Source organism: Mustela lutreola, chromosome 6 (genome assembly GCF_030435805.1).
Source record: "Mustela lutreola isolate mMusLut2 chromosome 6, mMusLut2.pri, whole genome shotgun sequence".
Classification (NCBI taxonomy): Eukaryota; Metazoa; Chordata; class Mammalia; order Carnivora; family Mustelidae; genus Mustela; species Mustela lutreola.
In genome coordinates, this window is record NC_081295.1 from 41,569,830 (window position 1) to 41,584,563 (window position 14,734).

Sequence of the window (14,734 nt, forward strand, 5' to 3'; positions counted from 1 at the left end):
GTTATTATGAGAGAAAAGATACAAAGAGAAAGTAAACTATGGACTTAATGTTATACACTTATCTCTGTTAAAGGACAGGAAATAGCATATCCCTTGGCATGAAATTACTATATAAAGAGCTAGCTAGTATCATGTAAACCTTGATATTAAGAGTATGTTGGGGAACATAATAGTGAGGTTACATCATAGACATGTTTAAATTGCTTGAATTTACGTGTTATATAGTGGGCAAAAAGGAAAAAAAAAGCGCTAGTATATCTATTAGTATTACATTGACCTTAGGCAGTAGAAATTAACTTTGGCTAATTTAAGGAAAGAATACTTAGAACCAGGGGTGCCTGGATGGCTCAGTGGGTTAAGCCTCTGCCTTTGGCTCAGGTCATGATCTCAGGGTCCTGGGATTGAGCCCTACATCCGGCTCTCTGTTCAGCAGGGAGCCTGCTTCCCCCTCACCCCTGTCCCCTGCCTGTTGCTCTGCCTACTTGTGATCTCTCTCTTTCTGTCAAATAAACAAATAAAATCTTAAAAAAAAAAAAAAAAGAATACTTAGAACCAGTCTGGGGAAATGGATAGGAATCAGGGCAGCCAGGTATGAAGGACCAGAGCCAAGACCAGGCACAGGAACACTTTGAGTAGGAAGCCACTGCTGACACTTGCTGACAGTGACTCTGCTGGTTCTCTGAATAATTTTTCAGCTATTACAGGAAAGGCCTTTTGACTTTCAATATGGAAATGAAAACGATATTTAAAACGATATTTGTCTCTTTGGCCAATCCAAATGGTAAATGCTTCATGGCTCAGTAAATAAGGTACATCCAGTTACTTATGCCAGATGGGAAGTCATCCTTGACTCCTTGACTTCTATTCTTTCAGCCCCATATCTAATCAATAGCATATCGTTCTCTCAATCTGCCTCTTTTTAAAAAAAAATTTTTTTTTTTGAATGTATTGTTTGCTTCAGGGGTACAGATCTGTGAATCATCAGTCTTACACAATTCACAGCACTCACCATAGCACATACTCTCCCCAGTGTCCATAACCCAGCCACCCTATCTCTGGTACCCCCCAGGAACCCTCAGTTTGTTTCCTGGGATTAAGAGTCTTTTATGGTTTATCTCCGTCCCCAATCCCATCTTTCATTTTTTCCCCTTCCTTACCCCCTCAGCCCCCCGCCCTGCCTCTCAAATTCCTCCTATCAGAGATACCATATGATAATTGTCTTTTTCTGATTGGCTTATTTTGCTTAGCATAATACCCTCTAGTTCTATCCACGTTGTCGCAAATGGCAAGATTTCTTTTTTTGATGGCTGGGTAGTATTCCATTGTGTATAGATACCACATCTTCTTTATTCATTCATCTGTTGGAAGTTTTTTCCATAGTTTGGCTATTGTGGACATTGCTGCTATAAACATTGGGTTGCAGGTGCCCCTTTGGATCATTTGGATACATTTGTATCTTTGGGTTAAATACCTAGTAGTGCAGTTGCTGGGTCAGGGTAGTTTTATTTTCAACGTTTTGAGGGACCTCCATTCTGTTTTTCAGAATGGCTGCACCAGCTTGCATTCCCACCAACAATCTAAGAGGGTTCCTCTTTCTCCACATCCTCGCCAACACTTGTCACTTCCTGACTTGTTAATTTTAGTCATTCTGACTGATGTGAGGTGGTATCTCACTGTGGTTTTGATTTGTATTTCCCTGCTGGTGAGTTTTCAATCTGCCTCTTAAATACCTTGAGTTTATCCAGTTATCTCTAAGTCATCTTTGTAGCTTGTAGTCCCATTGGTATAGGACAGAAGCTTCATAATATCTCTGGTCTACACATTGGTTCCTACCCTGTAGGACTCTACATTATGTGGGAGTGAACTTTAAAAAATATGGGTCAGATTATGCTTCAGTGGTCTGCCTTTTATTTACCTATCATTTCTCAGCTCTGGTTGACCGTTTTAAACCATGATGGCAGACTGGGACTCTGCAAACTGCATTTCTCCGTTGCCAGCTTGCTTCCTATTGGGTTTTTACCACTGCGACCCTTGGGGGGCATTTGGGAGGTAAGAGAAAGGACTTCTGTTTCTAGTTTCTTTATACCTCCAGCAGCCAACGATAACCACTGCTTCATTCTCCAGCTTCTTTTGGCATTCCCAGCACCAGCCTTGCTGCTCCTTCTCCCAGGTACCAGTTTCTGGGCCCTGGAGTTTCTAGGTAGATGGAGTGCCACTTGCATTTCTTCCTTACCCACCCCTACTGGGCTGTGTCCCCTTAGCAGTTCGAGCACCCTCTTGCCTGTGCCTCCTCCATCGGGATTCAGACTTGAGTTGTAGGGTTCCTCTCCTTGGAGGCCATGTGGTTTCAACTTCTTAGAGGTTTGAACACCAGACTCCATGGACTTCCTCCTCTCTTCCAGGCATAGCCCCATAATACCCTTCCTCCAGGCATCTAGCTTCCCATAACACACCTCTTCTATTTTGTTCCCCCAGCCCTTTGGTGGTGATAGTACTTCCTGTAGTTATTAATCCCTTGATTCCCTTAGCCTTCCCTTTTTACCTTTTCAGCTTTTCAGTATCTGTATAACCAGGTTCCTGTATTAAATCAGTGTTTGAATTATCCACATGGTTTCTGTTTGTCTCATTCAAGAGGTTTTCTATTTTCTAGTAATTAAGTTAAAAAAAGATTTTCATTAATTCCTAAGTTTGGGACTACTTCTCTAGTCTCAAGCCATGCCATGCCCCCCCCCCCCCGCCCCCACTTTCTTAGGGGTGGGTAGGGGCAGAGGAAAGAGAGAATCTTTTTTTTTTTTTTTTTAAAGATTTTTATTTATTTATTTGAGGGAGAATGAGTGAGAGAGAGCATGAGAGAGGAGAAGGTCAGAGGGAGAAGCAGACTCCCCAAGGAGCTGGGAGCCTGATGCAGGACTCGATCCTGGAAGTCCGGGATCATGACCCGAGCAAAAGGCAGCCGCTCAACCAACTGATCCACCCAGGTACCCAAGAGAGAGAATCTTAAGCAGGCTCTACACCCAGCATGGAGCCCCACAACCTGACCTGAAATCAGGAGTTCGTTGCTTAACCAACTGAGCCACTCAGGCACCCTCTGTCTTTTTCTCTTTATGCTTCAGTATTCTGAATTTTTTTTTAGTTGCCTGAACACGCACATTCAGTTTTTGTCTCAAAAGATAGTGTACCTGGTAGACTGTACCATGCTCTGATTATCAGCAGCCCCACCTACTTTTCCTTCACCCTCCCACCCCACAGCAGTTGGTTGGTTAACTCTCACATATCGCTGGCTGGAGGCAGTACGCTGTAGAGGTTGTAGAGATATGCTGTTGCCTAGGTTTTAATGTCAACTCTGTTATTTTGTCGGCTTTATGATCTTAGGCAAGTTACTTAATACATGTTTCGTTTTCTCACCTGGAAAATGGGGATGATTTATCTACATGATTGGGTTACTGTAAGGCTTAATATGTTACTGTAAAGTACTCTGAACTTTAGTGATAATAAGTCATTGCTCAGTAAGTGATAATAACCTGCTGTTATTATCAGCTGCATGAGAATCCTTCTGGGATACTTTCCTCGATCTCCACACTCTGACAGGTTCCACCTTTTGTATGCTCCTGTAGCATCATGTCCTTCACCTTTTCCATATTTAACTGTGCTTGAGGTTACTTGTTTAGTGTCTTGCCAGCATATAATGGTATATGGGATAGTTACCCCCTTTTTTTTTTTTAAAGCATCTGGCTGCATTCAGAGACTTTGGAGTGATGTGGAATATTTTTACCTTCCTTATCTTCTCTCCCTAACATGAAAAACTCCTTATTTTTCATAGATATCATATAATAAAAGAACATGTGATTTGGAATAACTGGAGTTGAAACCAAAAAATCATATCCCACAAACTTTTGTTCCAAAGCCTAAAAATTTAAATGTGCAGAAGAATCCCTGAATACCAACTGCTAAATAATTTTTCTAGTATCTCTGAAGATGGAAGCTGTGCTTCCCACGAGCAATCCTTTATATTGAATTCTATCTCCTAAAGCCTTTTTTTCCCTTGATCTTTTAAAATCTTTTTACAGTAGGGGCACCTGGGTGGCTCAGTTGGTTAAGAGTCTGTCTTTGGCTAAGATCATGATACCGGGGTCCTAGAATCCAGCACAACATCGTGCTTCCTGCGCAGTGGGGGTCTGCTTCTCTCGTTCCCTCTACCCTCCCTGCTGTTTGTGCTCATACTCTGTCTCTCAAATAAATAAAACCTTAAAAAAATGTTTAGAGTAAGTGTACATAGTATTTTCTTTAATATTCTACTTGAAGTAAAAAGAAAGGTTTGATAGATAGTAAGATATATATATATACATATACATATATATATATGAATGATATATGTCCTATATATAATGTGTTAAAGTATGAATATGAAATAAACAGTTATGGTAGGAAAAACAACTATGCCACACCTTGGGATTGAATATTTATTCAGTTTCAGCATTATATTTAATTCTGAGCTTCTGAGCAGCCAGTGAAAAGAGAAATATAATTCCTGTCATCATATGAGAAGAGCATTTCTTTTTTTGAATTTTAAAATGTATTATCCTAATTCAGCTGTACTAAAACTGTGAATGTGGAGCACTAATTCTGCTGAATATTAACAGGTATCAGGATTAAGTTTGAAGATAATGGGCTAATTAAGATAAACAGACTTCTCTTTTTCTTTTTTCTTTTGTTAAAAGTTTTTTTATTTCAATTCCAGTGTAGTTAGCATACAGTGTTATATTAGTCTCAGGTGTAAAGTATAGTGATTCAACAATTCTATACATTACTCAGTGTTCATCATGGTTAAGTGTACTCTTTATGGGGGGAGGAGTCAAGATGGCGGAGGAGGAGCAGGCTGAGGCTACATCAGGTAGCAGGAGATCAGCTAGATAGTTTATCTAAAGATTGCAAACACCTGAAAATCCAACGGGAGATTGAAGAGAGGAAGAACAGCAATTCTAGAAACAGAAAATCAGTCACTTTCTGAAAGGTAGGACTGGTGGAGAAGTGAATCCAAAGGGATGGGAAGATAGACTGCGGTGGGAGGGACTGGCTCCCAGGGAGCCTTGGAGCAACAGAGCATAGAATCGGGACTTTTAGAAGTCTGTTCCACTGAGGGGCATCGCTCCGGAGGCTAAACCAGGGTGAAACCCACTTGGGGTCAACATGGCCCCAGGTCCTGCAGGGTCATGGAAGGATTGGGGGTGTCTGAGTGTCGCAGAGCTTGCAGGTATTAGAACGGGGAAGCCGGCTACAGAGACAGAACCGAAGAGTGAGCTCTCAGCTAGGGGTTACCTTGAACCAGTTGCAGCCTGGGTGAGCTTGGAGCGTGGCCCGAGGCTAGGGAAACGGGAGTTATTGGGCGCTATTCTCTGAGGGCGCACTGAGGGGTGGGGCCCCAAGCTCTCAGCTCCTCTGGGCGGGAGACTGGGAGGCCGCCATTTTCATTACCATCCTCCGGAACTCTAAGGAAAGCCTTCAGGTAACAAAAGCTCCCGAAGCGAACCCGAGCTGATTACTCAGCCCGGAGCCTGGTAAGGGAGGTGCAATTCCTCCTGGGGCAAAGACACTTGAGAAACACTACAACAGGCCCCTCTCCCAGAAGATCAACAAGAAATCCAGCCAGGACCAAGTTCACCTACCAAGGAGTGCAGGTTCAGTACTAAGGAGAGCGGTGGAATTCCAGGGGAGGAGAAAGCAAGCACTGAACTCATGGCTTTCTCCTCATGATTCATTAGTCTTGCAGTTAATTTAATTTTTTTTTCCCAATTTTTTTTTCAAATTTTTTTCTTGTTCTGCTAATTTTTTTTAACTTTTACCCTTTTCTTTTTTAATGTTTTTAAACTAGTTTTTCTAATATATATATATTTTCCTTTTTTATATTTTTTCTTTACTTGTTTTCTTTTTAATTGTTTCTTTTTTTTTTCCGAACCTCTTTTTATCCCCTTTCTCCCCCCCATGATTTGGGGGTCTCTTGTGATTTGGTTAAAGTGTATTTTCCTGGGGTCTTTGCCACCCTTTTAGTATTTTACTTGCTCCTTCATATACTCTTATCTGGACAAAATGACAAGGCAGAAAATTTCACCACAAAAAAAGAACAAGAGGCAGTACTGAAGGCTAGGGACCTAATCAATATAGACATTGGTAATATGTCAGATATAGAGTTCAGAATGACAATTCTCAAGGTTCTAGCCGGGCTCGTAAAAGGCATGGAAGATATTAGAGAAACCCTCTCGGGAGATATAAAAGCCCTTTCTGGAGAAATAAAAGAACTGAAATCTAACAAAGTTGAAATAAAAAAAGCTATTAATGAGGTACAATAAAAAATGGAGGCTCTAACTGCTAGGATAAATGAGGCAGAAGAAAGAATTAGTTATATAGAAGACCAAATGACAGAATAAAGAAGCTGAGCAAAAGAGGGACAAACAGCTACTGGACCACGAGGGGAGAATTCGAGAGATAAGTGACACCATAAGATGAAACAACATTAGAATAATTGGGATTCCAGAAGAAGAAGAAAGAGAGAGGGGAGCAGAAGGTATATTGTAGAGAATTATTTGAGAGAATTTCCCTAATATGGCAAAGGGAAAAAGCATCAAAAGCCAGGAGGCGCAGAGAACCCCTCTCAAAATCAGCAAGAATAGGTCCATACCCCGTCACCTATTAGTAAAATTTACAAGTCTTAGTGACAAAGAGAAAATCCTGAAAGCAGCCAGGGAAAAGAAGTCTGTAACATACAGTGGTAAATATATCAGATTGGCAGCAGAATTATCCACAGAGACCTGGCAGGCCAGAAAGAGCTGGCATGGTATATTCAGAGCACTAAATGAGAAAAACATGCAGCCAAGAATACTATATTCAGCTAGGCTATCATTGAAAATAGAAGGAGAGATAAAAAGCTTCCAGGACAAACAAAAATTGAAAGAATTTGCAAACACCAAACCAGCTCTACAGGAAATATTGAAAGGGGTCCTCTAAGCAAAGAGAGAGCCTAAAAGTAGTAGATTGAAAGGACCAGAGACAATATACTGTAACAGTCACCTTATAGGCAGTACAATGGCACTAAATTCGTATCTCTCAATAGTTACCCTGAATGCTAATGGGCTAAATGCCCCAATCAAAAGGCATAAAACCCCCCTATATGTTGCCTACAAGAAACTCATTTCAGACCCGAAGATACCACCAGATTTAAAGTGAGGGGGTGGAAAACAATTTACCATCCTAATGGACATCAGAAGAAAGCTGGGGTGGCAATCCTTATATCAGATTAATTAGATTTTAAGCCAAAGACTATAATAAGAGATGAGGAAGGACACTATATCATACTCAAAGGATCTGTCCAACAAGAAAATCTAACAATTTTAAATATCTATGCCCCTAACGTGGGAGCAGCCAACTATATAAACCAATTAATAACAAAATCAAAGAAACACATAAACAATAATACAATAATAGTAGGGGACTTTAACACTGCCCTCACTGAAATGGACTGGTCATCCAAGCAAAAGATCAACAAGGAAATAATGGCCTTAAATGACGCACTGGACCAGATGGACATCACAGATATATTGAGAACATTTCATCCCAAAGAAACAGAATACAAATTCTTCTCTGGTGCACATGGAACATTCTCCAGAATAGATCACATCCTGGGTCCTCAATGAGGTCTCAACCGGTATCAAAAGATTGGGATCATTCCCTGCATATTTTCAGACCACAGTGCTCTGAAGCTAGAACTCAATCACAAGAGGAAATTTGGAAAGAACCCAAATACATGGAGACTAAACAGCATCCTTCTAAAGAATGAATGGGTCAACCAGGAAATTAAAGAAGAATTGAAAAAATTCATGGAAACAAATGATAATGAAAACACAATGGTTCAAAATCTGTGGGACACAGGAAAGGCAGTCCTCAGAGGAAGATATATAGGAGTACAAGCCTTTCTCAAGAAACAAGAAAGGTCTCAAGTACACAACCTAACCCTACACCTAAAGGAGCTGGAGAAAAAACAAGAAAGCAAGCCTAAACCCAGCAGGAGAAGAGAAATAATAAAGATCAAAGCAGAAATCAATGAAATAGAAACCAAAAAAACAATAGAACAAATCAACGAAACTAGGAGCTGGTTCTTTGAAAGAATTAATAAGATTGATAAACCCCTGGCCAGACTTACCAAAAAGAAAAGAGAAAGGACCCAAATAAATAAAATCATGAATGCAGGAGGAGAGATCACAACTAACACCAAAGAAATACAAACAATTATAAGAACATACTATGAGCAGCTCTACGCCAACAAATTTGACAATCTGGAAGAAATGGATGCATTTCTAGAGACATATAAACTATCACAACTGAACCAGGAAGAAATAGAAAGCCTGAACAGAACCATAACCAGTATGGAGATTGAAACAGTCATCAAAAACCTCCAAACAAACAAAAGCCCAGGGCCAGATGACTTCCCAGGGGAATTCTACCAAACGTTTAAAGAAGAACTAATTCCTATTCTCCTGAAACTGTTCCAAAAAATAGAAATGGAAGGAAAACTTCCAAACTCATTTTATGAGGCCAGCATCACCTTGATCCCAAAACCAGACAAGGATCCCATCAAAAAAGAGAGCTACAGACCAATATCCTTGATGAATACAGATTTGAAAATTCTCACCAAAATACTAGCTAATAGGATTCAACAGTACATTAAAAGGATTTTTCACCACGACCAAGTGGGATTTATTCCAGGGCTGCAAGGTTGGTTCAACATCTGCAAATCAATCAGTGGGATACAATACATTAATAACAGAAAGAACAAGAACCATATGATACTCTCAGTAGATGCTGAAAAAGCATTTGACAAAGGACAGCATCCCTTCCTGATCTAAACTCTTCAAAGTGTAGGGGTAGAGGACACATACCTCAATATTATCAAAGCCATCTATGAAAAACCCATCGCAAATATCATTCTCAATGGAGAAAAACTGAAAGCTTTTCCACTAAGGTCAGGAACATGGCAGGGATGTCCATTATCACCACTGCTATTCAACATAGTACTAGAATTCCTAGCCTCAGCAATCAGACAATAAAAGGAAATTAAAGGCATCCAAATCAGCAAAGAAGAAGTCAAACTATCACTCTTCACAGATATGATACTATATGTGGAAAACCCAAAAGCCTCCACTCCAAAACTGCTAGAACTTATACAGGAATTCAGTAAAGTGTCAGGATATAAAATCAATGCACAGAAATCAGTTGCATTTCTCTACACCAACAAGAAAGAAGAAAGAGAAATTAAGGATTCAATCCCATTTACAGTTGCACCCAAAACTATAAGATACCTAGGAATAAACCTAACCAAAAAGACTAAGAATCTATACTCAGAAAACTATAAAGTACTCATGAAAGAAAATGAAGAAGACACAAAGAAGTGGAAAAATGTTCCATGCTCCTGGATTGGAAGAACAAATATTGTGAAAATGTCTATGCTACCTGAAGCAATCTATACATTTAATGCAATCCCTATCAAAATCCTACCCATTTTTTTCAAAGAAATGGAACAAATAATCCTAAAATTTATATGGAACCAGAAAAGACCTCGAATAGCCAATGGAATATTGAAAACAAAAACCAAAGTTGGTGGCATCTCAATTCTGGATTTCAGGCTCTATTACAAAGCTGTCATCATCAAGACAGCATGGTACTGGCACAAAAACAGACACATAGATCAATGGAACAGAATAGAGAGCCCAGAAATAGACCCTTAACTCTATGGTCAACTAATCTTTGACAAAGCAGGGAAGAATGTCCAATGGAAAAAAGACAGCCTTTTCAACAAATGGTGTTGGGAAAATTGGACGGCCACATGCAGAAAAATGAAATTGAACCATTTCCTTACACCACACACGAAAATAGATTCAAAATGGATAAAGGACCTCAGTGTGAGAAAGGACTCCATCAAAATCCTTGAGAACACAGGCAGCAACCTCTTCGACCTCAGCTGCAGCAACATCTTCCTAGGAACATCGCCAAAGGCAGGGGAAGCGAGGACAAAAATAAACTATTGGGATTTTATCAAGATAAAAATTTTTTGCATAGCAAAGGAAACAGTTAACAAACCAAAAGACAACTGACAGAATAGGAGAAGATATTTGCAAAAACATATCAGATGAAGGGCTAGTTTCCAAAATCTATAAAGAACTTAGGAAACTCAACACCCAAAGAACAAATAATTCAATCAAGAAATGGGTAGAAGATATGAACAGCCATTTCTGCAAAGAAGACATCCAGATGGCCAACAGACACATGAAAAAGTGCTCCACATCACTGGGCATCAGGGAAATACAAATCAAAATCACCTCACACCAGTCAGATGTTGCAAATGGCAAGATTTCATTCTTTTTTTATGGCTGAGTATTTTTCCAGTATACACACACACACACACACACACCCCACATCTTTATCCATTCATATTTCAGTGGACTCTTGGTCTGCTTCCATAATTTGGCTATTGTAAATAATGCTTCAGTAAACATTTAGGCTTAGGGTCTTGTATTTTTTGGGTAAATACCCAATAGTGTCATTACTGGATGGTAGAGTAGTTTTATTTTTAATTTTTTGTGAAACGTCCATACTATTTTCTGGAGCAGCTGCACAGTTTGCATTCCTACCACCAGTGCAAGAAGATTCCTCTTTCTCCGTATCCTTGTCAATGTTGTTTCTTGTGTTCTTTTAGCCATTCTGATTGTGAGGTGATATTTCGTTGTAGTTTTGATTTGCATTTCCCTGATGATGAGTGATCTTGAGCACCTTTTTGTATGTCTGTTAGCCTTCGTGTATCTTGTTTGAAGAAATATCTGTTCAAGTCTTCTGCCCATTTTTAAGTTGGATTATTTATTTTTTGGGTGTTGAATTGTGTAAGTTCCTTATATATCTTGGTATTAACCCTTTTTCAGTTATGTCATTTGCAAATATCTTCTCCCATTCAGTAGGTTGTCTTTTAGTTTTGCTGATTGTTTCCTTCACTGTGAAGAAGCTTCTTATTTTGATGCAGTCACAATAGTTTATTTTTTCTTTTTTCCCTTTGCCTCAGGAGACTTATCTAGAAAAATGTTGCTATGGCCAATGTCAGAGAAATTGCTGCCTATGCTCTCTTCTAAGGTTTTGATGATTTCCTGACTCACATTTAGGTCTCTTACTGATTTCGAATTTATTTTTGTGTATGGTGTAAGGAAGTGGTCCAGTTTCATTCTTTTGCATGTAGCTGTCCAGTTTTCCCCACACCTTTGTTGAAGAGACTATCACTCGTTGCATATTCTTGTCTCTTTTGTTATAAATTAATTGACCATATAATTGTGGTTTGTTTCTGGGTTTTCTGTTCTGTTCCATTGATCTATGTGTCTGTCTTTGTGCCAGTACCATACTGGTTTGATTAGTGCAGCTTTGTACTATGACTGGAGGTCTGGAATTGTGATGCCTCAAGGTTTGTTTTTCTTTTTCAAGATTATTTTGGCTATTTGTGGTTCCCATACAAGTTTTAGGATTATTCGTTGTAGTTCTGTGAAAAATAACATTGGTATTTTGCTAGGTGTAGTATTAAATCTGTAGCTTGCTTCTTTCATCAGTGTTTTAGAGTATACTTAATCAGTTCCAGTAGTTTTTTGGTGGAGACTCTTGGGTTTTCTATAGAGTATCATGCCATCTGCAAATAATGAAAGTTTTACTTCTTTACTAATTTGGATGTCTTTTTGTTGTCATAAAGAGACTTCTTACATGTTTCCTCATAACCTTAAGAATTTTTAACATGTATGTTGACTTTCTAAGAGAAAGATAGTTTCCTTAATCCATTTTGCCATTAAATGCTTTTAAAGTAAATAGTAAGCTTTGCAAAGTGCTGGCCTAAGTCAGTGAACAACTGGATGGATTATGTCTTCAGTAACATTTTTGCAGAAGATATCACAATTGCTTTTTATTTGACCTTTCCTTATGTTGATTTAACTTTTCTTTTCTTTTTTTTTTTTTAAAGATTTTATTTATTTGAACAGAGAGATCACAAGTAGGCAGAGAGGCAGGCAGAGAGAGAGAGGAGGAAGCAGGCTCCCTGCTGAGCAGAGAGCCCGATGCGGGACTTGATCCCAGCACCCTGAGATCATGACCCAAGTCGAAGGCAGCGGCCCAACCCACTGAGCCACCCAGGCGCCCCTATTTAACTTTTCTTTGAAACACAATCCAGGGGAAGGCTAATTACTTCCAAGAAATCTAGATTCTCCCTATCTACCTGGAGTTGCTGCTTTTGAAAAGCACTTGCAGGAATGCTTTAGGGGCTAAGTATTTCTGTTATCTGCCTGCCTGCTGACCTGGCAGTAGGTCTAGGAGTCTCTCAGAGGTATAGTCATTCTAGAGTCATTCTAGATTGAGGCTGATTATATTTTTCCTTGTGTAACCTGACTCCAAGACCCACACATACTAAGGCTACCACTGTTTCAATATGTAGCAAGGGCCTGAGCCTCCACCTTCTCCCCAGGGACCTGCTGGGACTAATTATTTTGAAAACACTAGTAACAGCATGCTTCCAATTTATTCCTCAGATGTAAGCTCTTTTGGTCTTTGCTGCTCTTCAAACTGTTTGTCACTTACTTCTTGTACCTTAATCAGCTCTCCCATTTCTCCTCTCCTGTTCTAAACATGTCTATTTGCTCTTTAGAACACTTGTTTATGCCAAATAAATTATCTTCTGTTACATTAGCCTCTGCTTGTTAACTTCCATCTGTTCATTTAATATTTCATTTAGTGTTTCTTCTACCCCCTGGCCTTAACTTGACTGAGGTACATCTTTCAGTTGTTGCTTCTTTTTTTCTGAAATACCTTGTGGGCCCAAGGTTGGGCAAGACCAGTCAGCCTTCTCCATTTTCAGTGGTACATCCAGACTTTTATTCCTCCATTCTTTCAATTATCAGCAAGTAAGAACAACTTAAAATAAAATTCCGTTCTTTTGAGTCTTATGCCTTTTAACTTTCTTACTCAGTTTTCTCTCATTTGAAAATTTTGATACCTGGAATAATCTTTTCCACCCCAGTCTTGCCATTATTCATTTGGTAGCAAACCTATTCATCTGTAATTTCCTCAGCTTGAATCCATTTGGATTTTATTTTTATATGTACTCTGTGAAGTACAGCTCCATTCTTGGTGATCCACTGATGGGGAAGCAGTGACAGTAACTTGACCATTTGAGGGAATGATGCATTTTAAAGTATATAACCCTCCCCATAAATTGATTGGGTCTAAGAAGATAAGGGCTGATAAAAATTCTCAGGAATGTTTAAAATGTTTTGTGTTTAATATGTTTTAAAAATTTTAATTTTATAGGAATGAATGAAAATTGTACTTGAAATGGTGATATCTGGCTATATTATAATCTTGATTCAAAGAGAGGGGTTAGCTCTTTTGCTAACTGTAGTGTGGTAGAAGGAGCATTGGATAATTTGAAGTCCAGCCATTTGCTAGTCGGTTACTTTCTCTTTTTTCCTACTGCAAAATGGAGAGTAATAACTAATTCATAAAGTTGTTGGGCTAATAAAATGCAAGAATTCCATTTAAGTGTATGTGTGTTTTGTAAACATTGATGTTTAAGATCTAATACAAATTAGAGAACTATTCTCCCCTAAGGTAGGTCATAAGATTGCACTTCAATATCACATTGTCTGCATAAAAAACTTTGATTATCTATACCCTGTGTGTTTTTATAGGAAAATAAATTCTTTTAAAAAAGTATTTGTTATTTGTGGTACTTTAATCTGAATGATAATAGTTGGGGTTAGGAGACTCCAGTGAACATTTTTCTGTGTAGTTATTGTAAGTCTAAGGAAAAGTAATTTATTTCTTAGGATCCTTCTTTTGAATTATACTATTAATATTATCTTTTTAATGTTTAATCTACAGGTATATGATGTTGATTGATGGCACAAATGAAGTTTTTATGATTGATAGAGATAATTCAGTGTTTCATGTTTCAAATCTGGAATTTCCATTTCGTAAAGATCTCCGTATACATTTATCAAATACTCTCTTGGATGGGGTAAGTCATATATATACATGTGTCTATCTCTCTCTCTCTCTATATATATATTTTTTAAGTTAGACACTGCTATTTTTCTTGCAAGTAAAAAAAAAATTTTTTTTCAAGTGTAGGGAGGGTCAGAGGGGATGGGAGACAAAGAATCTTAAGGAGGATCCAGTCAAGTGTGGGCTCGAAGTGGGGCCTAATCTATAAGCCTGAGATCATGACCTGAGCTGAAATCAGTAGTTGGATACTAAACCGACTAAAGGCTCCCCTAAATGTGTATTTTTATTAAGTCAATGGGAAACTTATAATCTAGTTTTTAAAATATTTTTTTAAGGTATAATTGATATATAAAGAAAATAATCCAGTTTCTTATTAAGATTTAAACTTTATTTATCTCTTACCTTCACTTGCTCTCACTTGATCATTGTCTTGGCTATGGGAATAAGTGAACAAAATTAAATATTAATATTTTTTTGCTCCTTGTGGTTGAAAAAAAGTTCTTATTGAAAAAGACTACTTTTATTTTATTCCTTTACTTGTCAATTGAATTTTAATTATATGATACAACATACCCCTTGGCTCTTCAGCTTTGACATCAACAACTATACTTTTACATTTGAATTTTAAAAGCTGGTAAGAATTTTCCATTTTTTTTTTCTTTAAAGA

At 38.4% G+C, this 14,734-nt stretch overlaps 1 protein-coding gene across 1 annotated transcript in view; it reads left to right on the plus strand.

Annotated features, from left to right (window-relative positions):
• The window catches only part of RNGTT (RNA guanylyltransferase and 5'-phosphatase), a 342,236-nt gene that overhangs the window by 81,740 nt on the left and 245,762 nt on the right, over nucleotides 1-14,734 (plus strand). The window contains exon 9 of the mRNA XM_059177113.1: nucleotides 13,945-14,080. Within this exon, the coding sequence (XP_059033096.1) occupies nucleotides 13,945-14,080 (136 nt within the window). The remainder of the gene's footprint in view (nucleotides 1-13,944; nucleotides 14,081-14,734) is intronic.